Consider the following 24,292-nt stretch of genomic DNA (forward strand, 5'->3'; position numbering starts at 1 on the left):
CCGTGTATTCAGGTTTTTAAAAAATGAGGTTGTGAGTCATCTTTTGTCGATAAATAGTCGTTTTTGTCGTCTTTTAAATAGTCTGCCTTGGTTAGAAAATACATGCATTTGTTGACGGAAGTAGGAAGTGTGTTGCTATGAGCAATGAAATTAATTTGCCCAGGAAAGTAATGCTGAAAGTAACCAAAATACGGTAAGTATTTCATATATATATATATATATATATATATATATATATATATATATATATATATATATATATATATATATATATATATATATATATATATATATATATATATATATATATATATATATATATATGTATGTGTGTAGAAAACGTTGATGGAGGATTCTGAAGTTGTTTTAGAGGGCTATGTTGTGACTCCCATTAGCTACAGAGTTCCACATGTTGCGAGCGTTTTTTTATCTTTAGAATCCTAAAAAAAATAAAACGTGTTCTTGTCTCTCATAATGATTGTGAATGATAGGCACAATTCCCAAAAAACAGTGCAGTTCCCCTTTTGGAAACTTTTCTTTGACTCCAGACTGCTTCTGTTTGTTTGAAATTGTCATTACTGCCACAAGTGGTGCAAATGTGTATTACAACTGAGTAGTGCTGTGGCCTGTATGGGCTACAGCTGAGGAACAGATGATTTTTGGCAGCCCTCTAGGGAGCGCTCGTGGCCCAGCAATGGTTGAAGTCTTGGATGTCTTTGTTTTAACCTAGCCAAATATTAAAGATGTAGTATAGGCAGTATACGAATAGAAAATTGCATTTCTAAAATATCAGTTTTTGGCAAAACTTCATATGGAACAAACAACATGTTATGTTGCGCTGCCATTTCCTTATAAAGAGAATTATGAAGAGATGCAAATTGACATATTTTCAGTGGCCCAGTTCAGAGACTTTTTGTTTCCTTTTTCAGATATTTATCCACATTTGTCACTGCAACCTTAGTGATTTTAAACTCACAAACTATATTAGGCAACTAACAAGGCCCTTATCTACCTGCTACCCTCCTAGTGGAAGATTATTGTACTGCATTCGAAAGCACAAGCGGTCAACAGACTTATTATTTGCAGTAACTGAGCGTTTTTGTTTGTTAGTTTTTTTACCAGCTAGATAAAATGGGCAACATTTCGATAGTTCACCTTATTAGCTCTCACAGCATTATTAAAATAGAGTAGTATTGCAGTACACTGTTTATGCACGCTACGTGCAAATGATAATGGATTAGATTTATATAGACACTCAAAGCACTTTGCAGTGAGAACGAGAACCCATCATTTATTCACTCTACATTCACATATTGTTAGTGGTGATCATATGTGTCATATCAAAGATGTGGATGTTTAGAAATGAACCTAGTGTGGGATTATTTTTTTACCAGCCTTCTTTCTTGCATTTTAACTGTATCTGTGTTTCTTTTTAGAAAGTTAAATATTGTCATATTCTTCATAAGTTAATTGTTTTTCCTGAGTGACATAAACCGTAAGCAGTGTTTGTGACTGGTCGTTTGCTGCTAAAACCAGCACTTTTATGAACACGCTCATGACAAGATGAGCAAATCATGCCCTAACTAATCCAATTACCCAGTTTTGTATTCAAACAAATACATTCCATAGCTTCAACTTGATTTAGACCCATTGGTCCTCCTGTCTTCTTCTTCGTTTTTTTTTTTTTCCTGTAATTCCGAGTTGACGTGAAACTAGTTCCGTGTAAACTTGGTGTCTTAAATGGATGTGCAAAAAATAAGTGCTTTGGCCCATTAGCTGTTTCGTCCATTTACCAATTGTGCACAAAATCGAAAATAGGAAAAACAATTTGTTCTCCCTTTTTTCGATTTGGGTCTGGAAAAAAATATTGAAAGAACGAGTTAATTCGTTTTTTTTTAGTTTTGCTTTCATATTAAAAAATGAATGAACAAATGATACACAGATTTACAATCTTTGGGCATAGCCTTTTGGTTAGCAGTCCTCTACGCATGCAGCTCCCATCTGTTTGTACATGGCAGCATTGCAGCCCAAGCAGGCAAGTTCGTCATGATTTTCCTTTTTCAGATCCCTATGTGAAGATTAACTTGCTGCAGAATGGGAAGAGACTGAAGAAGAAGAAGACGACAGTGAAGAAGAACACATTAAATCCTTACTACAATGAGTCCTTCAGCTTTGAGATTCCTCTCGAGCAAATGCAGGCAAGAACGGAATTATTTAAAAGCATTCAAAAGTATAAACAGTGAAATTAAAGCATGTACAGTACATGGGTAGGTATGTAGAAGGAAATAGGTAGATAAAGCAAGTAGGTAGTGAGCAAGTTTTTACTTATTTGAGTAGGTAGGTACAGTATCAAGGTAAGTATGGTTATGGTTTTAATTTATTTCGAAAATGCACACAGTTACAATATGATACATCACATTTTTTCAGTTTCTCATTTCATGTCCAAAAATAAGTAGACGCAAGCAGAGCTTATTTATTCCTACAACTTTAACATTTCATAGCAATTTTTTTTACCCATTTGTTTGTTCCCTTGCTGTGCTCAATTGGTAACACAAGCAAACTAAAATGTATCAGTAAAATTCTCATGAATAAGTAGGTAAGTAAGTTTACCTTGAAGTCCTATTTTGGTCCCAGTATTGATCCCTGGGGTACGCCGCAAGATATATTTAGAGTGGTGCTGTCAAATGATAAATTGTTTGAATCAGATTAATCACACTATCGAATATGGCTTAATCGTGATTAATCACAGTAAATGACTTGCTTACATAATTCAAATTAACCGAGAAAAAAAGATTCCAATATTTTGATTTACAGTAAATGTTATTTTATTGTCAAAATGTTATTCCCAACTATTTTTTAAACTGTTTTACTTGAATTCATGTCATTTGCACAAAATCTGGCAACAGTTTTATCTTAAGTCCTGTCAGGGTGTATTTTGAAGCGAAATTTGCCAATGAGCACACCAATTGGCAGTTACTCTTTTTTGCACTGGCGTATGCATTGACCTGATCACCGACCACATAACAACCCACACCGCCTTTAAAGTAACTATCCACCTCTAAGGTAAAGGAGGTACTGTAGATGCATTTACACATGATTATTGTGATATTTTTGTGATTAATCACATTAGTTAATGCATTCAATTTGACAGCCTTAATTTGGAGTTGTAAATAAATGTTTGCCTCACTTAACATATTACTTCCTGTTGGTTAAATAGCTTTTTACCCAGTTTAAGACTAATACTCTGATGCCATGCCATTCTAATTTCTTAATTAATTATGAGTAATTGTTTCAAATGCTTTTGTTAAATCCACTGTAGCTTCCAATTGTCCATGATGTATTTATTGCATTGACAATTTTTTTATTTATTTCGATTACCATAATTTCTGGACTATAAACCGCACCGGTATATAAGCGACACCCAAAACATTTTTAAGGAAAAATATTTTTTATACCTTAGCAACACCGGACTATAAAATGCAAATATATGACGGTACTTTGTGAAATGTAATATTTATATAGAAAGATTTTGTAAATGTTTATTTCCATACCTTAATTGTTTCCAAACAATCAGAATCAGAATCACAATCACAATAGTTTTTATTGCCATTTTTTGAGAATGGGTTCACAAACTAGGAATTTTACTTGGTGCAAGAATAGAATAACATGAGCTGTAACTGAGCTATCAGATCTTGTTATTGATGCCTGTAACGCGGCAGTAAAACGGCTGATCAAACAAAACAGAAAAGTCATTTGACGTCTTTGTTAATCCTTTATGAGATGGATAAGAATTTCTTATTTTTTGAATAAGGTTCAATATGTTTATCAGGATTCTACTTCCCTGTACTTTGTAAATGCTTTGAGTTTGAAAAGTTTCTTAAATTGGATCATTCTAGTACATTGTTTGATTGCTTTGCTTAATTCATTCCATAATTTAGCCGTTAGCGAAGACAAATCCATAGATTAGGTGCACCTTTGTATAAACCGCAGTTTATAAATCTTGGGAAAAAGTAGCAAGTAATAGTCCGGAAATTACAATAATTCTATCGTTTTGAAATGTTAGCTCTGTATACCGTTCTATGTTTATTTCCAAATTTGTCCAATCAGTTGTTAAATAATTTTTCCAATGGTTTTAGAAAATTGTGGAAGAAAGGTAACAGTGTTAGGTATAATAGGTATGTATGTAAGTTGGATGGCTTTTGGAAGGTATGTATAGGAAAGTAATGGTTAGGTTATTAATCGTCTCGGTACTGATTGGTAGGCTGGCCTTGGTAGTAATGTATTCTCCTTTATTTACTAGAAAATCCAAGCTGTAATCACAGTGTTGGATTACGACAAGATCGGCAAGAACGATGCCATCGGTAAGATCTGGGTAGGCAGCAAGTCCACCGGTGCAGGGCTGAAACACTGGTCCGACATGTTGGCCAACCCACGACGTCCCATCGCCCAGTGGCATCCACTGCAGCCCGAGGAGGAGGTGGATGGTGCCCTCGCGGCCCTGGCTGCTAAGAAGTAAACACCCCGCCCCACGCTGTCCCCCAACTACCCACACGTTTTCCCATCATTCCTGCAGGTCCCACATGTCTATGTATATTCCGTACCCAAATGTACATCTCGCCCACTGCCCTGCCATCTTTCAAAAGATCCATACATGATGTCAAATAGAGCTAAAAAAAAAAGCATCATGTTATATAAAATCATGTCATTGAAAAAAAAAAGAAGACGACAAGTTACAGGATGAACAGATACTTTGTTGATTTCCTTTAGATCTATTTTTGTATTGAGGTTGTAGTTCTGTTACTGAGAGTGCAGCGTCGACTAGAAAAGAACAGTTAGAGCGCTAAACAGCAATCTGGTGAAAAAGGGGATTAAACATCCATTCATTGATATTGTAACCCTCTACCCTTAGTGACACAGTCTGCTTAGAATAGTGCTAAATAATAAAATGCTTTATACTGCCATATAATAGAGGAATAACACAAGCAGGTCCATTCCTTGGGTGTTCATGCACCGCGCTCCACACCTGCCACTTATCTTACTCGACCATTTTGTTAGTACATTCCTAGAGTTGGGTAGCGAGTAGTGGTAGGCACATATCCAGTTACCCACAAGACACACTGCCTTTTCGATTAGTTCACCTTTCGCCCATCGTCTCAGGAATACTGAGAGGAGACCCCACGCCTTTTGTTCTACAAGAGTTGTTTGGCTCAAAACAGAGTAGTTGGCCACAGAGGGCTTTTTTTTCCTTTTCTGTTTGAGGGATGAAGGAGACTTTGTGTTATTGTGTGTCCTTGACCGTGCGAAGCATCAAATCAAGGGAATATCTGACAGACTGACTCCAGCCATCAATGATGTGATATTTTACACGGTGCCGGTGACCGCCTGCCGTCCACCACCACCTTTGTCCCAATTGTTCAGTGCTACTGCCATTAGTCATGGACTCCACACACAAGTCTTACAGTCATAAAGGAGACAAGCCTTCCAAGTATCAGAATAAGCAATTCTCAACTACCAGGGACGCCTTCCGCTTCGTGGTGTTGTTCATTTGTCACGTCCTTTCTATCACATGTTTTCCCTTGTTTTATTCAAAACAAATTTATTCCTCAAGCACTTTAACTCAAAATGTTCAAACAGAGCTTTAACGATTGATTTTACAATAATTATTTATGTGGCAATTAATGGAGTGTTTTTTTTTTTTTTTTACTTGTCTCAGATTTTTGTGTGTTTTTCAGCGGATTGCAACTGGTGATTGCAACTGTATCAAACAGTTAAAGTGAATTGTACTAATTGAGTTTTTGTTCTTATTTTGGGGGCTGAAATGTTTTTTGTGGCATCAGTGCTGCTTTCTGGCTCTGTACTTGTTTAGTTCACTGTAATAATAAGAGACCAAAATGTACAGTATCAATACTAAATATGGGTTAATTGATAAACATCAACCCATAGCAAAAACTACCAGTTGACTGAGTTTAAAGGAGAACTGCACGTTTTTTGGAATTTTGCTGATCGTTCACAATCATTATGAGGGACAAGAAGACATACATATTGTTTCTAGTGCGTTCTAACTCGTAAATAAAAGTCTGCTTACAATGGAGTCAATGGAAGGTCCTCATAAATACCTGTAAAAAAACATCCAAAAAATGCCAGTAAAACTCCATTTACATATCATGACCTGAATATTAACCAAGTATTATTGTTTTTATAAGCGCTAACGTAGACAAACTATTTATAGCGGCAACGTGATCGCAGAGAGCTCACTAGCTTGTGCTGCTATATTGACATCATCGGCTGGTGAGCTGCTTTGTCGCATCAGAGATAGTAGAAGCTTATTCTACATCATTAATATTGTCCCTCACCTTTATAGTAGAAGGATGAGGACATAATCCAACAAGTTGGTCAACTTTGGCATCCAATTAAAACTTGATAATGGCGAGAAAGACATGAAAAGATGGCCCTTTTTTTCTTCGTGAGGATTATTCTTCATTTAAACAGGAAATATATGAACATCCTAACAGTCGGCATCCCAGTGACAGCAGACATTGTAAAGTAAGTGATGTTTAATTTTGTTTGTTGTCTCTCATGAAGTCTGCAGTGAGTAATAATCATTGGTATTTTGAAAAAAAAAGCGAACGTATGAAATTAATGTGCTGCCGTATGCTTAAAATGATCAAAATATGTAAATATTAAATGTTATTATGAATGTGCCTGTTACTACATTTCATATATACTTACATCATGTATACACAACCTTGATAGAGGTGTTTGGATGTTTTTTTAAGCGCTTCACAGGCTCCATTGTAAGCAGATTTTTGCTCGTATTTATTTCCGAGTTAGAAGGCATAAATAAAGAAAAACGTGTGTGCTTGTCTTACATAAGGATTGTGAATGATGGGCAAAATTCCCCTAAAAGTGTAGTTCCCCTTTAAGTCAATGTGAATCAAATGATGTTTGGAATTTGAACACGTTTCACTGATTTCTTTCTTTGTGTGTGTGCGTGTGTGTGTGTTGACAACACTAAAAAAAAAATAAGGCGACATGGAAGCAATCGAGCAACCCATTAGTGTAGTTTTGCCTATATACATAGTTCATCCACGTTGATACTGCATGTTTATACAAAAATACTGTACATAAGAGCATGTTTTAGAGACGGAGCAAAAATATCTTGTGTACTTAAATGGGTGTCATTTGTCATTTTATTAACACAACAACAAACAAAAAAGATGCACTGTATATTTTCTAAATGAAATGTGTATTTATTTTTCATGAGGGTCATTGGAGAGAATGTCATCCAGATGTTAGAGTAATACTACTGCTAATTCCTATAGGAACCTTTCCAACGCCTGAGATTCTTAAGCAAGTGTGTCGTCCAGTACCGTGCGTGAGTTCATGTAGGATGAAAATGTAGCCGCATGCTTGCTATCTTGACTCCTTGTGGTCCGATTATTCTATTTATTTTGTGTCATGTTCAACCGTACTGCCATACATAAGTTGATCTGCAGTTTTATGTATGGAACAAGGGTCTCCAAGTCTCCAACACAGTTTCCTAAAAAAAAAAATTGCATGGCAATCTGTTATAATAATATAAGAGTGAAGCAATTGGCATATTGTAGTGGTTGTGCCAGTGATCGATCCGTGAGAAAGTCAGCAGGCTCATTTCTCCCTCCAACGGGGCCAAAATAACAAACCATTCCTGTAAACACAAGTGACTTGGAATCCCTTTTTCCCCGCCACACTATGTTTACTTTTTTAAGTGTTTCCCACTTTAAACAACCTTAAACTCTTTGCAGCTATTTCTGCTACTGTTTTATTATACAATACTGTACGTGTAAACAATATAAATGCTAAAACTAAAGCCATAAAACTCAAGCACTAACTCTTTATAGCTCAGCTGAGTAGATATTCAGTAAGAAGAAAAGAAAAAAAAAATCATTTTTATCGGCCAGAGTTTGTCATTGCGTTGAGAGGTGTGGTAGAGATTCATTTAACAGAGATGTGAGCATCCCAAAAAGTTTCTTAGGGCGTGTGTGTGCACGTGTGTGTGCGTGTATTTATTTATTTTTAACTGTGTAAGTCTGATTATATTCATCATCAATGTGATGCCATGCCTTCCATATTGGTGAACAGCGGGGGATTTGCTTTTTGGGATGAGTGCAATTTATCAACCAAACCATCAACTTTTTAGGTTAGCCTAATGTTGACGAACACAGCTAACAGAATTGGATTTTGAATTTGGGGTTTACATTTTTATAAAATATCTGATATGATTGTGGTAGCTTAGCTTATAATAGCATAGCATAGTCTAACACAGCTAATGGTGGATGAATTGCTGTTTTCTTAGCAGTTCATTATTAGACAATGACACAGCAACAGGTCATATAACCGCTTGGCATAAATTAGTTTGGCTGATTATATGTCAAACAATTATTGCTAAAAAAAACTAAGCAAAAGAAAAATCTAGAACTGGCAGCGCAGTTATCTCCATTGGCAGGAATAGGTGAGCTTAGGGCTGGGCGATATGGACAAAAAAGTATATCTTGATATATTTTTACTTAAACTCGATATTCGATATATCATCAAATCAAATCAACTTTATTTATAAAGCACATTTAAAATTTACCACAGGGGTAGCCAAAGTGCTGTACAATGGGCAGGTTAAAAGATAATACGAGAACCGAGCAAACACAACACAAACAGAACACGATAAAAAATAAATAAATAAAATAAATAAAACATAAAAACATATCCAGTTACCCACAAGAAAACATCTCGATATATTTTCCAGTGAAAGTATAATATATAAAGATATTCATTTTTGAGCGATATTCACTGAAATTGAAGTGAATGACAACTGTACTGTAAACACTTTTATTAACCCAATTAGTCAAGCATTAACAGCACAGAAAATATACAGTTTAAGTAGCACATAATTACATAACATAAATAAAATAGAAAAATATTCTTTCTACGTAAAATAAATAACATAACTGTGCAAATAATACAAAATGTATCAAACTAATACATTTGCAGGCAGGCACTTTTTAATTCCCAGTTGACGATGTAATGGACTGTCACACACCTATGGTTTTGGTCAGCGCCAAGTAAGTGACTTGACTTAATTGGGCAGCTATGATCTTCCTCACTTCAGCATACAATTTTGGCAGCATTTCTCGTGTGAAATATGCAACTGGAGAACAGTTTTGATTTGGGCTTACATGGTAAACAACTCAAATGAATGTTTTCTCCAGACGCATGCATTTGTTCAAATGTAGCCAAGTACACACATTGTGGGTTTCCTGGACGTCGTCTGCATCGCTAAAAGAAAAATCTAAAGAAGAGAATCCCTCTGCCTTTTTCCACTACTTTTTTTAATATATAAATCGCCCGCTATGACTCTCTCGTCGTCATTTGGGATGTCTGTTGTGACTTCCCTCTCTGGTTCCATGACCCGCCCTATCTTGCCTCTGATTGGCCTGTCCCTGATGTTTCGCCCTAATCTCAACCAATCGTGACTCATCATTGTAAACAACCAACCAATGGATGTTCTTATACGTCTTGGAAGGAGGAAGGGGAGGGGTTTAGTAGCGAGTGGGAAGCGGGGGGAGAACAAGGAACGTAACAAATACACTGTGTTTGGTCATCCATCCATCCATTTTCTACCGCTTGTCCCTTCCGGGGTCGCGGGGGGTGCTGGAGCCTATCTCAGCTGCATTCGGGCGGAAGGCGGGGTACACCCTGGACAAGACGCCACCTCATCCTTTTAACGTGAAATAATTTATATCGATATTACAATATTTTCTTATCCTATCTTGTTTAAAAATACATCCATATATCTTACAAACTCCATATATCGCCCAGCCCTAGATTAGCTAACACCACACTAGCAGTAAAGTGTTATTCACGGCCAGTTTAAAAGATTATTATTGTGCCACCCTTTGCAATAGGTTATCCTAAAACAGTTTGAGTGAAAATCATGCAAATAATGCCAAAATTGCAAGCAGTAGCAAGATAGCTCAGCTTGACCCACTGTTATCTTGTAGTGCTTTTCCAATGTCCAAAAGATAATGGAACATTTGAACGTGTTTCCACTGCAGTTGGAGAATTTGTGAAGCCAAAACAACGCGCAGCAAAATGATTTTAGGATTAGGAGGCAAAAGGTTGAGCAGATACAAGCACATTGAAGAGATTTGTACTCACTTGTTGACGCTCTTTGAGGGGGAGAGTTTGAATCTATCCTTCATTCCGGTTACCGTATTTTTCGGATTATAAATCGCAGTTTTTTTCATAGTTTGGCCGGGGGTGCGATTTATACTCTGGAGCGATTTATGTGTGAAATTATTAACACATCACCGTAAAATATCAAATAATATTATTTATCTCATTCACGTAAGAGACTAGGAGTGTATCAACAATTGTCGCACACACACACAGGTCAACCAATAAAAATTTGGCGGGGGCGTGCATTGTGGAAAAAAAAGATGCTACCTGCTACTACTTCCGTAGCTATGAAAATGTTATAATTTCAACATTGGCGGTAACTTATAAAAACTGAGAAGGACTGAACAAAAATGGCACCGAAAAGGAAATCATATACTGCAGGTTCCAAGCTGCAAGTAGTGAAATATGCGGCAGAAAACGGCAATCGAGCAGCAGAAAGAAAGTTTGGAGTAAGCGAGAAACCTGTAAGGAACTGGCGAAAAATGTCCCCAAAAAATGCGACTTATACCCTAGTGCGACTTATATATATTTTTTTCCTTCTTTATTATGCATTTTCGGCCGGTGCAACTCATCCTCCAGAGCGACTTATAATCCAAAAAATACGGTATATAAAAATGTTTCTCACACATTTGTTTGGAATTAGGGATGATGTTTGATAAGAAATAATCGAGTTCGAGCCCATTATCGAATCCTCTTATCGAACCGATTCCTTATCGATTCTCTTATCGAATCCAGATAGGTTGTTGTATACGGAAAAAAACACAATATTTGGTTTAAAAAAAGCTCACTTTTATTTTATAAGAAAATAAATAAATAAAATACCGTAAATAAATAAATATTGACTGTTACCCCCGTAAAAAAAAAAAAGAAAAAAAATATTGACTGTTGCTACCCAGGGCAGCACAGTGGAAGAGGGGTTAGTGCATCTGCCTCACAATACGAAGGTCCTGAGTAGTCTTGGGTTCAATCCCGGGCTCGGGATCTTTCTGTGTGAAGTTTGCATGTTCTCCCCGTGACTGCGTGGGTTCCCTCCGGGTACTCCGGCTTCCTCCCACCTCCACAGACATGCACCTGGGGATAGGTTGATTGGCAACACTAAATTGGCCCTAGTGTGTGAATGTGAGTGTGAATGTTGTCTGTCTATCTGTGTTGGCCCTGCGATGAGGTGGCGACTTGTCCAGGGTGTACCCCGCCTTCCGCCCGATTGTAGCTGAGATAGGCTCCAGCACCCCCCGCGACCCCAAAAGGGAATAAGCGGTAGGAAATGGATGGATGGATGTTGTTACCCAAAGTATATTAAGTGGGATTTTTCAGAAAAACAAATATATACAGTAACACAAAAACAACCTGTCTCTGTGATCACCATAGGTGAATAGCCATGCCTTGAGGCTTTTTTTTTTTTTGGTCCATTATTTTTGCTGATTGTGTGACATCACAGGAAATGACGTAGCTCAGTCTAATGACTGAGCTACGTCATTTCCTGTGATGTCCCACAGGGCATTTCTTGTGGGACGATTCGAATAAAGAACCAACTCTTTTTCTTTACTGTAGTGGCCTCGATAACGGGAACCGGTTCTCAAAAAGGGATTAGAGTCCATGGAATCGGTTCTTTTCTTATTGAACGGTTCTTTTCTTATCGAACAACCGGGAGAACCGGTTTCGAACATCATCCCTAGTTGGAATACACTGTTTTTTGTTTAACAAATTGTGGGATTTAAAAAGGGAAACCATTCACTGATTCTTTTTGTCCTTTTCTTGAGCAAAAGTGCAATTCCCTTTTTTTTTTTTTCCTTTCCTTGATGTATTCTTCACATGTAGAGCCTCTGTGTGCGTCAGTTTGTCTCCTCCTAAATGTCGGCTTTATCTTTGTGTCTTTGTTCCGTTTTATGTGTCATCGGTAGTCATTCTTCCGGCGCATGGAGTTCCTCCCCCAAATTCTGCTTTTGCTGTGCATAAAGAACGCTGGCCTTCATGTTTACAACATGGACTTAGTGTGTATACTGCCAAATTCCTCTACCTGACCTTTCATTCCAGATGTTCTCAAGACTGTTTTTCCCCTCCCTTTTCCCTTTACTTTCTCTTCTCCATCCTCTTGGAAAGCATTGGATTGGAGGACAGTCAGGTTGTGTCCTCTAGCTGTGTTCTTCGTGTCTGGTGTCGTGGTGCGCGTGTTCATGTCAGTACTTGTGCCTACTGTGGATCGCATGCTTTAGCCCTTGACTGGACACAAACGTTGCTCACAAACTCCTCTTGACTCTTACGTGGACAAATGTTGGGGATCCTTATAACGTTATCAAGGGAGCCAAATAACTTATTACAAATTTATCATATGTGTTACCAGTTCTGTACAAAAAAACAAAAACAAATAGGAAATAAAGAGCTTTTAAATACCATGATGGTTCTGTGTCCGATGTGTCGTGTTAGCTGGATGCTAATGTTTACTTTGTGTCACGCAGGGAAAAACAACAACAGCTGGTTCATTGCTTTACAATTTAATGAGCAATGTGGACGAATAAATATACTTCACACTTAACAGGATGTAGCCATACAGTACACATCTTGTGGCACTGCTAGCATGCTAACGGTGACTGCAAATACAACCAACAAGACACTTTTTCAAACATTTTTGTTTCTGCACTGCAAAAACTGAAATCTAAGTAAGATGAAATATCTCAAATAATGGTGATATTTGCTTTTTTTCTGTCTGATAAGATAATTGTTCTCACTAAGCAGATTTTATGTTAGAGTGTTTTACTTGTTTTAAGGGTTTTGGTCCTGCATTATCTCAGTAAGATGTTACAGCTTGTAGCTGAGATTTTATGACCTATATTGAGTAAAACATGCTTGAAACTAGAATATCAACTGATGCAAGTAAGTAAGTATAAAACTACTTTTTTAAAGTAATAATTTGTTACTTCAAGCATGAAAAGAAAAAGTCTGATGCTGAGCGCATATCATTATGTCAAGATAATGGCACTAGCATTTACTTAATTTAAGAATATTTTTCAACATGTTGAGCAAAAAGGTCTCTTATTTTTTCTACCAAAAAAAGTGCACTTTTTATTAGTGAGAATATACTTATTTTAAGGTATTTTTGGTTCATTGAGGTTAGCTGATTTTACTTGTTTTGGAAAGTCTTGACAAGCTGGATTTTCTTGTTCTATTGGCAGATAATTTAGCTTAGTTGAAATAAAATACCCCTAATTTTTGTATTTTTTTTCTTGTTTTTGAACACTGACTTTTTGCAGTGTGCCTGGATATATTTTATCTATATATGGTTGCCAACACAATCGTGTCCCGCATTTAGCTAAGAATGGACACACTTTGAGAATCGAAAATATTCCATAAAAAGTCAATGGATTCCATTGACAATAGTTTGCCACGGGCTAAACCAATCGATGCCCTTTATCTTTAAAGTTCAAGTTAAAGTACCACTGATAGTCACACACACACTAAGTGTGGTGAAATTACCCTTTGCATTTGACCCATCCCCGTGTTCCACCCCCTGGGAGGTGAGGGGAGCAGTGAGCAGCAGCGGTGGCCGCGCTCGGGAATCATTTACTCAAACTCATTGCCATTCCACTTTTCTGGCATCTTTGTTTATTCCCCATGGCTTTGCCTTTGTCACTTTGCTCTACATCAGTTTGAAAGCCGTCACAGCTGCGAGCTAGAGCAGAGATGTCAAACTCGAGGCTCGGGGGCTAGATCTGGCACGCCACATTTTACAGGGCCCACAAATGCCTGGAAATAATATGCGTTAATAAAGTACTTGACCTTTTCTTACTAATTGTATTTGTTCTTTTCATTTTAACAGAAAAAAAATGCAGGTACCGCATGACTTTACATACATTTTAAAGTTGTATATTATCCAATATAGCAAAAAATAACTTTCCAAACATTTTATTTTGTTAAAATACTTACATTTCTGCTTGACTTATGGTTTTAGAGCAAGTTATCCATCAAATTATACACTGTAAAAATGACAATACATTTTACTGTAAACATGTTTGATGTTTTTTTTTTCAGGATATTACTGCAATTACTGTTTTTTTTTACGGGAAATTCTGTCGACTGAGCTGCCAGTGTTATTACTGTAAGATCTAAGGTTGTTATTTTTACTGGTAATGGTAAAACAGTATCACCGTTTTTTTAACGCAAAAAAATTGGCAGCTCAGTTGCCAGAATAAAATAAAAATGATGGTAAGGTTTTGCCATTTACATATGTTGCAAAAAACACTGTACATTTTATAGTACAATTCTGGTGATTGAGTTAATAGTTTTTTTTACTGTAAAAAATATAGATTTGTTTTACAGTGTAGGTAAAAAAAAAAGTATAATCAAATGTATAGGCAAATTCAAATATCATTCGTTGTTACAAGCAGAAAATGAGGAAAATGAGTTTGACAACCCTGAGCTAGAGTTTTCCACCTAGTTTCTGGTCTTCTGACTCCTCTTTACTTTTTATCACAGTGAAATTTTGTCATTTCGAAAAAAAAAAAGAAGCGTTGAGGTTAGCTCGAGAAGCTACGAGTGGTTATCAATCGAGTTGGCCAGTCTTATTTATTTTTCAGGGAGTTGGCAACCCTACTAAATTTTGCGACCACGTAGCCTACCAGAATGGAAACAAATGAGTAAGAACATGTTGAAAGATGCTAACAAGGGGATAAGAGCTCGCAGACCGGATAGCTGACCAGGATAACAACAAAATGACTCTGTTTCTCTTCCCCTAATGTTAGCGCCTTTGACAACAACTTACATCTATTGATGGTAAGTGTGCTATATCATCACCAAAAAGGAACAGGTAGACAACAAAGTGAAAGTCTGGTACATTAAGCCAGTGTCTTCTAAAAAAAACAACCCAATTTTAGCTTTAGCTCAAATGCTAAGCACTCTTTTTATCTCCACAGTTTATGTCATCGCTCAAAAATTAATAATGAGTTATAATAAATGGTATGCATTATTGAACCCTTTAGGGCTCCAATTACTTTGGGGCGGTATAGCTCGGTTGGTAGAGCGGCCTTGCCAGCAACTTCAGTAGTTGCAGGTTCGATCCCCGCTTCCGCCATCCTAGTCACTGCCGTTGTGTCCTTGGGCAAGACACTTTACCCACCTGCTCCCAGTGCCACCCACACTGGTTTAAAAATGTAACTTAAATATTGGGTTTCACTATGTAAAGCGGGCAGCACGGTGGCAGAGGGGTTAGTGCGTCTGCCTCACAATACGAAGTTGCTGAGTAGTCTGGGGTTCAATCCCAGGCTCGGGATCTTTCTGTGTGGAGTTTGCATGTTCTCCCCGTGACTGCGTGGTTTCCCTCCGGGTACTCCGGCTTCCTCCCACCTCCAAAGACATGCACCTGGGGATAAGTTGATTGGCAACACTAAATTGGTCCTAGTGTGTGAGTGTGAATGTTGTCTGTCTATCTGTGTTGGCCCTGCGATGAAGTGGCGACTTGTCCAGGGTGTACCCCGCCTTCCGCCCGATTGTAGCTGAGATAGGCTCCAGCGCCCCCCGCGACCCCGAAAGGAATAAGCGGTAGAAAATGGATGGATGGACTATGTAAAGCGCTTTGAGTCACTTGAGAAAAGCGCTATATAAATATAATTCACTTCACTTTAAAATATTGCATTTTGTGAAATGTTACCATAAACAGGGTTCCCTTTGACTACAAGGGCATACAACAGGGGTGTCAAACTCATTTTAGATCGGGGACCACATGGGAGAAAAATCTACTCCCAAGTGGGCCGGACTGGTAAAATCCCGGCACGATAACTTAAAAATAAAGACAACTTCGGATTGTTTTCTTTGTTTAAAAATAGAACAAGCACATTCTGAAAATGTACAAATCATAATGTTGTTGTTGTTTTTTACACTTACATGTTGTGGTTAATAGTATTCTATCTTTATTTGTCATTATTTATACTTTCTGAATAAATTATGTGATAATGTTCATCAGTCAACTCATTGGTGTTAATTTTCAATCTATCAAGATAAAAAAAGAATATCCAAATCAAATTACAAGATGTTATTAATGTATCCATCCATCCATCCATCCATCCATTTTCTACCGCTTATTCCCTAGTTTGCTCATTGTCCTTGACTGGTGCACTAACATCATGTGTTTTTTTTTTTTTTGCATATGTAGCATCATCTACAAAGATACAAATAATTGCTATTGCGACATCTGGTGGACACATTCAGAACAGCGGTTTCTCTCATTAAAAAATGTCGGCTCATCCCGCGGGCTGAGCCGAAATTTTTTAATGAATGCCGTACGTTTGACACCCCTGGCATACAAAAAACAAAAAATAATAATAATGTTATATTGACATATAGATCTGAAGTAAAGCTAGAGATTTGAGGATTGGAAGTACGAAAATATAATCATCTATAAATTACATTATTTTAGTAAGTAAAGTTGCAGTCCATCAGGAGGTTGTTATTTTATCCAAGTTTTTTGTATTTACTGTACTGCAAATGATAAAAGAAAACATCCACACATATTTAATGGTGTTATTGCTATGAACATACAAACAACATACGTGCCTTAAATATTGAAAACCGCAAGTGGTAGAGTCCTACTCAAGTGTTTAAGCATACTCTAAAGCAGGGTTGTCAAACGTACGGTCCTAGGGCCGTACGTTTGACGAACAGGTTTTATCCGGCCCGCGGGATGAGTTTGCAAAGTATAAAACTTAACCTGAAATTTTCGAATGAAAGAAACTGCTGTTCTAAATGTGTCCACTGGATGTCGCAATAGCAATTCTTTGTATCTTTGTAGATGATGCTACATATGCACAAAATAAACCACATGATGTTAGTACATCAGTCGAGGAAAATTATAAAACTACATAAATAACATTGTGTAATTTGATTTTGATGCAATGTTTTTATCTTGATAGATTGAAAACTAACACCAATGAGTTGACTGATGAACATTATCACATAATTTAATGGCAAATACATTATTAACCACAACATGTAAGTGTAAAAAAAACCCAACAACATTGTGATTTGTACATTTTCAGAATGTGCTTGTTCTATTTTTTAACAAAGAAAACAATCTGAAGTTGTCTTTATTTTTAAGTTATCCTGCCATGATTTTACCAGTCTGGCCCACGTGGGAGTAGATTTTTCTCCCATGTGGCCCCCGATCTAAAATGAGTTTGACACCCCTGCTCTAAACGTTAAATAATTGTGGAAATCAGAATAACTGGCATGTTTCTTTGACAAGAAGAAATGCATAAATAAATAAATAAATATCGCAGGACATTTTGTTTCACACGTCAGTGTATGTCTCTCAAAGAAGAAAAACACGTTAGAAGTCCTGAAAATAGAATCTGTCAAACATGAAACTCTTTCAGAAAGTGCAGCAATATTTCATGCTGTACTTGATTGTTCCTAAAACTGTATTCTAAAAAAAACTATCAACTATCAACTATGAACTATCAACAGCCATCTTGGTATGACCTCTCAGTAGTATTCATATTAACCCATAAGAACCCATGTTTGCTTAAAGGAAGAGTATGGAAATATAACGCAGACCACGTGGAAGACAAATAAAATATTTAATAAAAAAATAAAAATAATAAAATATATATATATATATATATATATATATATAAATATATATAATATATATATGTTTTTTTTGTTTTTTCGAAAATAATACCAATTAATGTCAAAGATCCGTGATGTTATATAATCGTAGCATTGTGTGTATGGTGAATGTACTGCTTTTTAAAAAAATACCCAAACTTGACAGTGTTTTGTGATTAGTACTACAAATGTACTCTGAAAGAACATATACATTTTAAGGCTTTACTTATGAGGGCACATGTGCTGAGCCTGCACTGCTGCTTGGTAGGGGTGGGCGATACTGGGAATGTTTGTGTTGATCAGATACAAAGTAAATAGTAACACTGATACTCGATTTTGTAAATTAGCCTTTAATTAGTTGATTATGACAAGGATCATTCATAACAAAAACATATTCTGTGTTTTTTACAACTAAATGCAACATAATGAATTTGTATGAAATCAATTAACATAATTCCTTCATGGCGTTAAATTACACACAATTATTTTTTTTAAAAGTTACTTGCGCAAAATAACAAACATTTAAAAGATAAAAGTGCCAACAAAACAGCATAAACAACTCCTTAGGGTTGTACGGTATACCGGTACTAGTATAGTACCGCGATACTAATGAATCATATTCAGTACTATACCGCCTCTAAAAAGTACCGGGTATCGGATTGATGCCTAAATTTGTATTTGTGGTATCATCCAAAACTAATGTAAAGCATCAAAACAACAGAATAATAAGTGATTATTACATTTTAACACAAGTGTAGATAGAACATGTTAAAAGAGAAAGTAAGCAGATATTAACAGTAAATGAACAAGTAGATTAATAATTCATTTTCTACCAATAATTTGGACAAAATAATAGAATGGAAAATGACACAATATGTTACTGCGTATGTCAGCAGACTAAATTAGGAGTGTTTGTTTGCTTACTTACTAATAAAAGACAAGTTGCCTTGTATGTTCACTATTGTATTTAAGGCCAAATTTGCAGTAAGACATATATGTGTAATGTACCTTAAGATTTTTGTTAAAATAAAGCCAATAATGCAATTTTTAGTGGTCCCCTTTATTTACAAAAGTATCGAAAAGTATCGAAATACATTTTGGTAGCGGTACCGCTACAACACTACAACTACTATTACGGGCAGGTATTTGTAAAAAAAGAAAGGGGAGGGGCAAAGTTTGCGTCAGTGAGCAGTAGAGAGTGAGCGATGCAAAGTTTGCACTGATAGATGAGAAGAGACGCTGCGCTCACACGAACTCTGAGGAAAAGTGAGTAATTTGCTGGGCGAGCAAGAAACTGCTAAAAAAAAAGTATTGATCTTATCATGTTAGTATCGACCTGGTATCAATACTGTCATTTAGGTCGATACGACCTACCCTTACTACCTTCAGCCTCCCATGTTATTCCTTCTCATCTAATGCTCTCCAGCCTGCTCTGATGTCTATAGAATAAATATTTCCGTGTTTATTTGTCCACGACATTTTACACTGGACTGTTTCGTCAACATGGGCCATGATGAAATTGGATTAGCTGCTAAACTCCCGACAAAAATACTACCTGGTTGGAAGGAACACAAGAGAAAGTAGGAAAAGATATTTAAATCTAATCGTGGCATGCACATGATCACATCGACCAGCGACATGCAGTGACACAAATGCTGGTAATTGCATCTTCTTTTTTTTTATGCGGCACTGTGCGCCACACAAGGTGTACCTAATGTTGTGACCGTTGAATCCAAATATTGTTTATGAAATGTATTTTTGATTGTGTCTGAAAAAAAAATAAATAGCGATGACATTCACTTTCAAGATATATTTAAACAATTTATATTTTCAAAAGATAAATAATGACACTTTTGTAGAGCGCGGGGCGTGGTTTCATTTGCAATCTGAACGGAACGCCTACGCACACAAACCCACATTAGCAGAAAGTAGGTTATAAATGTGAGCATGGTGCAAAATTTACGCTAAAACATATCAAATACATATTACATAGACCACAAGGAAGTGTGTTAAATGTAGATTAAAATATGCATAGGTGCCCCCAAGCAGAAACCGTTTAGGACTTGTAATTGTTTGGCGACCATGGGTTCTTATGGGTCACATGGTACTACGGACACAATCATGACTCGGCAAGTTTACAATATTATAGTCATGGCATCTCCATGGAATCTTAGCATACTTAAATAGGAATTAAACTGCATGTGTGGTCCCTGAAAGAAAACACTGGATAATTGTTGTTATTTATTATAACTCCAGCATCCATCACAAATTTGGAAATTTAGATCCACCTCACAGGAAGTAGGAAATGTGACCTCATGGTGAATAACTGCAAACCAGAACATTCTTTCATTTAGACAGTTTGCTGATGACCCGAATGAGCGCACCGTTCTCATCCTTTAGCCTCTGGTTGTCTGCCTTGAGCTCTGTTAAGACCTAGAAAAGTGGAGAGAAGACATGATATCAGATGATCACAGATACATAGAGTTGAACATCACGCTACTTATGGAAAGCAAAGCTCACGCAGCACCAAAAAAAAACTTCATTCACTAAGACCAAGCGACATGGACATGCTTGATGGTTCACGATCATGCAGTGAGGAGGAACTTGTGAGAAGTCAAAGAGAGCAACAAGAAGACATTAAACATTTCCTAAAAATCAAGGTTATGCTCCACACAAGGAGCAACGACCAAAAATAACCTGCCTCTTTGTCTTTAAATTTGTTCTCCACTGAGACATACAATAATCGTACTTATTTAAGTCACTGGAACTGCTGTAAACCGTATTAACCCGAGTACAGACACAATTATTGGTACCCAAAAACCAACCATGCCCACTGCAATTACTTAAAACTGACAAAAAAGATCTTTGTTTGCAGATGTAAATATGAAGCATACATAGAAAAGAACATGAAGAAGACTAGCCCAGCAGGCGCAAGACATTAAAACAACATTGAGAACTTGTTGAATTTAGTCCTGATGTTGAGCAACTCACACATTACGTTGAAACAACATGCTTTTTGACAACGCTAAATCAATGTTGGGTTCTGACGTTGATTTGACCATTGAAATTTGGTCATTTCCCAACCAACAACAGGGATCCAACTTTGGACATCAATATTGTCTCAATTTACAGTCTGTTTTAAAGGACATGTATGTATAATCAATCAATCAATCAATCAATCAATCAATCAATCAATCTATCAATCAATGTCTTGTGCCTGCCAGGAATTTATGTTCGAAGGATGCTTTGTTGCATCTGACACAAGATGAGCGATGTTCCCTGAACTATCAAGACTATTAAACGATTCCTGAGCAAAATGTGTTGCTCGGGGGCAGAAAACTAGGTCTCAGTTGCAGGTCAGAGATTCCCAAATGTACACTAACCAACAATACTAGAACAGCTGAGGGCGTAACATCAGACTATTCTGAAGTGGCCTGCTTTGAGTCCTGATTTGAATACAAAAAAACATCAGTGCAAAAAGTTGAAACAGGCAGCACGGAGAAGGCACTTATCAAACCTGGGAAAGTTCGAGCAGGAGTCTCATTGAGAGTTACAGGAAGCACTTGATTGCGGTAATTGGCTCAAAAGGTTGTGCAACAAAATATTACTTTCAGAGTACCATCCTTTTCGTCAAGGCCAGTTCCACTAGTTTCCATTTTAGTGTTTTTAAAGGTTCTTTGTAGTAAAGAAGGAGCTAAGCCAGAAGGCAAATCTCTCAATTTACCGGTCGATCTACGTCCCTATCCTCACCTATAGTCATGAGCTTTGGGTTGTGTCCGAATGGACCAGATCACGGGTACGAGCTCCCAAAATGAGTTTCCTCCTTCGGCCGTAGGGGCTCTCCCTTAGAAATAGGGTGAGAAGCTTTGTCCTTCAGCAGCTGCTGCTCCTCCACATCGAGAGGAGCCAGATCAGGTGGTTCGGGCATCTGGTCAGAATGTCCCCGAACGCATCCCTGGGGAGGTGTTAAGGGCACGTCCGACTGGTAGGAAACCACGGGGAGAGACCCAGGACATGGTGAAGAGAATAACTGTGTCCCAATGCAGGGTCTGCATCCTTCGAAGGGCGAATTTGAAGGCCGCTTACGTCACAACGTTGCGCGAAAGCTGTCCCAATTAATTCAAATTCGAAGGCTCCTCCAAATGCAGCCGACGTATGCGCCCTCCTTTTCCCTGTGTTCGGAGGATGCACCGCGACTATCCTTCGTGGCCTCCCATATCCCAAAATGCTTTGTGCACTTTTTTTCAAATCGGATCTTTGGGCGGCAGGAGTCATGACGTTGTGACTCAACCAGAAAATCCTCCGCAGGCTAGACTGTCCCATTTAACAACAGGTGACGCATTCCTTCGGAGGTGCCGCCGAAGGTCCAGCCTTCTGAGGCTGTGTAGGCCAGGTCCTCCGAAGGATGCAAACCCTGAATAGGGACACAGCTCATGTCTCCCAGCTGGCCTGGGAACGCCTCGGGATTCCCCGGGAAAAGCTGGACGAAGTGGCTGAGGAGAGAGAAGTCTGGGCTTCTCCGCTTAAGCTGCTGCCCCCGCGACCTGACTTCAGATAAGCGGAAATAGATGTATGGATGGATGGATAGTTCTTTCAAATTCTTATTCAAATTGTCTGATTTCTACTGAATTGGTATATTTTTTTAAATATATTTCTGTAACATCACTACTGACAGTTTCCCATTATGTCAGTGCATTTTCTAGGTTTTTTCTCTCATTGCTGTTAGGATACCAACAAGATACCAAGATAATGATAAGCCTTTTCCCTTGAAAGAAAAGTCAAAGAACACGTAATTTTAGAGATTAAAACGTGCGATCCAGCAAGTGTTGCCAAACAACTTCCAACCAAATGAGTCAAAGCACGGCTGCCCCGCCCTAAACCCGGAACACGCGCTGTGCATAGGGCCTTGCGATCCGAGAATGAATAAACGACAGGGCGCTTTATCTGAAATTTTACTGCAAACGTATTTCCGGCCGTGTCATGCTCCGCCAATGATAAGAATAGAATGACAGATTTGCCATTGTATTTTAATTTGCTTCTGTGGCACACACAACTTATGCTTGTTTTGCATGGCTGTAGGTACTGGGTTCAAATACCAGTTGGAATTGAGGTAGCAAGGTCAATAACTTTGTTTAAATGTTCTTAAAGTTGTTATTTTCGCACAAAAATTTTAATTATTGAACAATGTATTTCCTATTAATTTGTTTCAGTACATTTTCCCCCGAGTGGGGCTCCATGGCAGGTCGGCCTTCTTAAAGGCCACCGCTCCTTGACACTTGACAGCTTTTTTGGGACCTCCCATGCATCAAATCAAAGTTTGATTTAAGAAAGTATACAAATATTTTCACATAAATAAGTGTGAAAGGGTTAAAGCTTTTCTTAAGAGAGACCCACGTGAGGAAGTTAGTGTGGTTATGATGCTAAATTAGGATAATGGGGATTAATAAGGCAGAGTCTTTATACAAATCTTGATTGAGCGAATTAAAAAAATATGGTATAATTTTATTACCATTTACCTATTGTTTTATTGAGATTCTGTTTTGTTTTTCAAAAAAGCTGGCCATGCTTCCATCCGTTTCCTTACTTTATGACGCTTGGTGGCTCCACGTTAGCAATACAATGTGAAGTATTTTTACAGAATGGGTCCCACCAACATTGTTGGGGTAGGCAGTAAAGGAAAGGCAGCTTTTAAAGGAGCCCGTGACTGCCTTTGCATGCCTTTGTGACATCATTGGCCTCTGAAGGATGCAGCCTGTGAAATGGCATGCAATTCATCTCTCTTTTTCGAGAGAGATAAATACCTTCCAGCCATAATGAGAAAAATAACGTACAGGCATGAATCTGATTGTGCTCTTAGATGTATACACACACACTTGGCATTTGAGTCATGGTGTCTTAAATCATTAGAGTCAAATCTCTAGTCACTTATTTCCGCTCTCAGGGTGCCGTAAAACAAATATAACTTCATAATGTCGTGCTTTGCTCTTATATGCGGACAGTTTTGTGTTTTGTCAGCTCTCAAAAAATAGAATGAATTAGAGTAGTAAAGGAGGAAAAAGAGTGCAGAAGAAGATGCTATAGTGCAGTGTTTTTCAACCACTGTACCATGAGATATTGTCTGGTGTGCCCTGGGAAATTATGCAACCTCACCTTATTGGTCCAAAAAATATTTTTTGCAAATCAATAATTATAATCTGCAAATAATGTGCCGCTTAGTGTCTGTGCTGTGTAAAACTCGGCAGGGTAGCCACATAATACTTCATGTCAGTAGGTGGCAGCAGGGAGTTAATTGCTTTGTAAAAGTCGGAATGTGTCGGGTGAGACGAGGATGGTTTGTTGTGATCCCAATAAACAGACCACAGCGGGAGGCAGAGTGCAGGTAAAAAGGTATGTAATGCTTAAACCAAAAATGAACAAAAGGGAAAGGAAAAGGCAATGGCTATGCAAAACGAAAGTAAAACTGAACTGGCTACAAAGTAAACAG

The 24,292-nt window shown here is 37.6% G+C and overlaps 2 protein-coding genes across 10 annotated transcripts in view; one reads left to right on the top strand and one right to left on the bottom strand.

The window, feature by feature from the left end:
• LOC133622369 (synaptotagmin-2-like) overlaps positions 1-7,205 on the top strand; it is a 124,362-nt gene extending 117,157 nt beyond the window's left edge. For all 6 annotated transcript variants that reach the window (XM_061985034.1, XM_061985059.1, XM_061985043.1 and 3 more), the window contains 2 exons: positions 2,065-2,198; positions 4,301-7,205. In XM_061985034.1, the coding sequence (XP_061841018.1) occupies positions 2,065-2,198; positions 4,301-4,516 (350 nt within the window). In that variant the 3' untranslated portion in view covers positions 4,517-7,205. The remainder of the gene's footprint in view (positions 1-2,064; positions 2,199-4,300) is intronic.
• A 12,831-nt stretch (positions 7,206-20,036) lies between these two features.
• LOC133622397 (protein phosphatase 1 regulatory subunit 12B-like) overlaps positions 20,037-24,292 on the bottom strand; it is a 24,004-nt gene continuing 19,748 nt past the window's right edge. For all 4 annotated transcript variants that reach the window (XR_009817770.1, XM_061985121.1, XM_061985137.1 and 1 more), the window contains one exon: positions 20,037-20,241. Coding sequence is in view for 1 of the 4 variants with exons in the window: in XM_061985121.1 (XP_061841105.1) it covers positions 20,155-20,241 (87 nt within the window). In the remaining 3 variants the exon portion in view is untranslated. The remainder of the gene's footprint in view (positions 20,242-24,292) is intronic.

The sequence above is a fragment of the Nerophis lumbriciformis genome, linkage group LG01 (genome assembly GCF_033978685.3).
Source record: "Nerophis lumbriciformis linkage group LG01, RoL_Nlum_v2.1, whole genome shotgun sequence".
In the NCBI taxonomy this organism is placed as follows: domain Eukaryota; kingdom Metazoa; phylum Chordata; class Actinopteri; order Syngnathiformes; family Syngnathidae; genus Nerophis; species Nerophis lumbriciformis.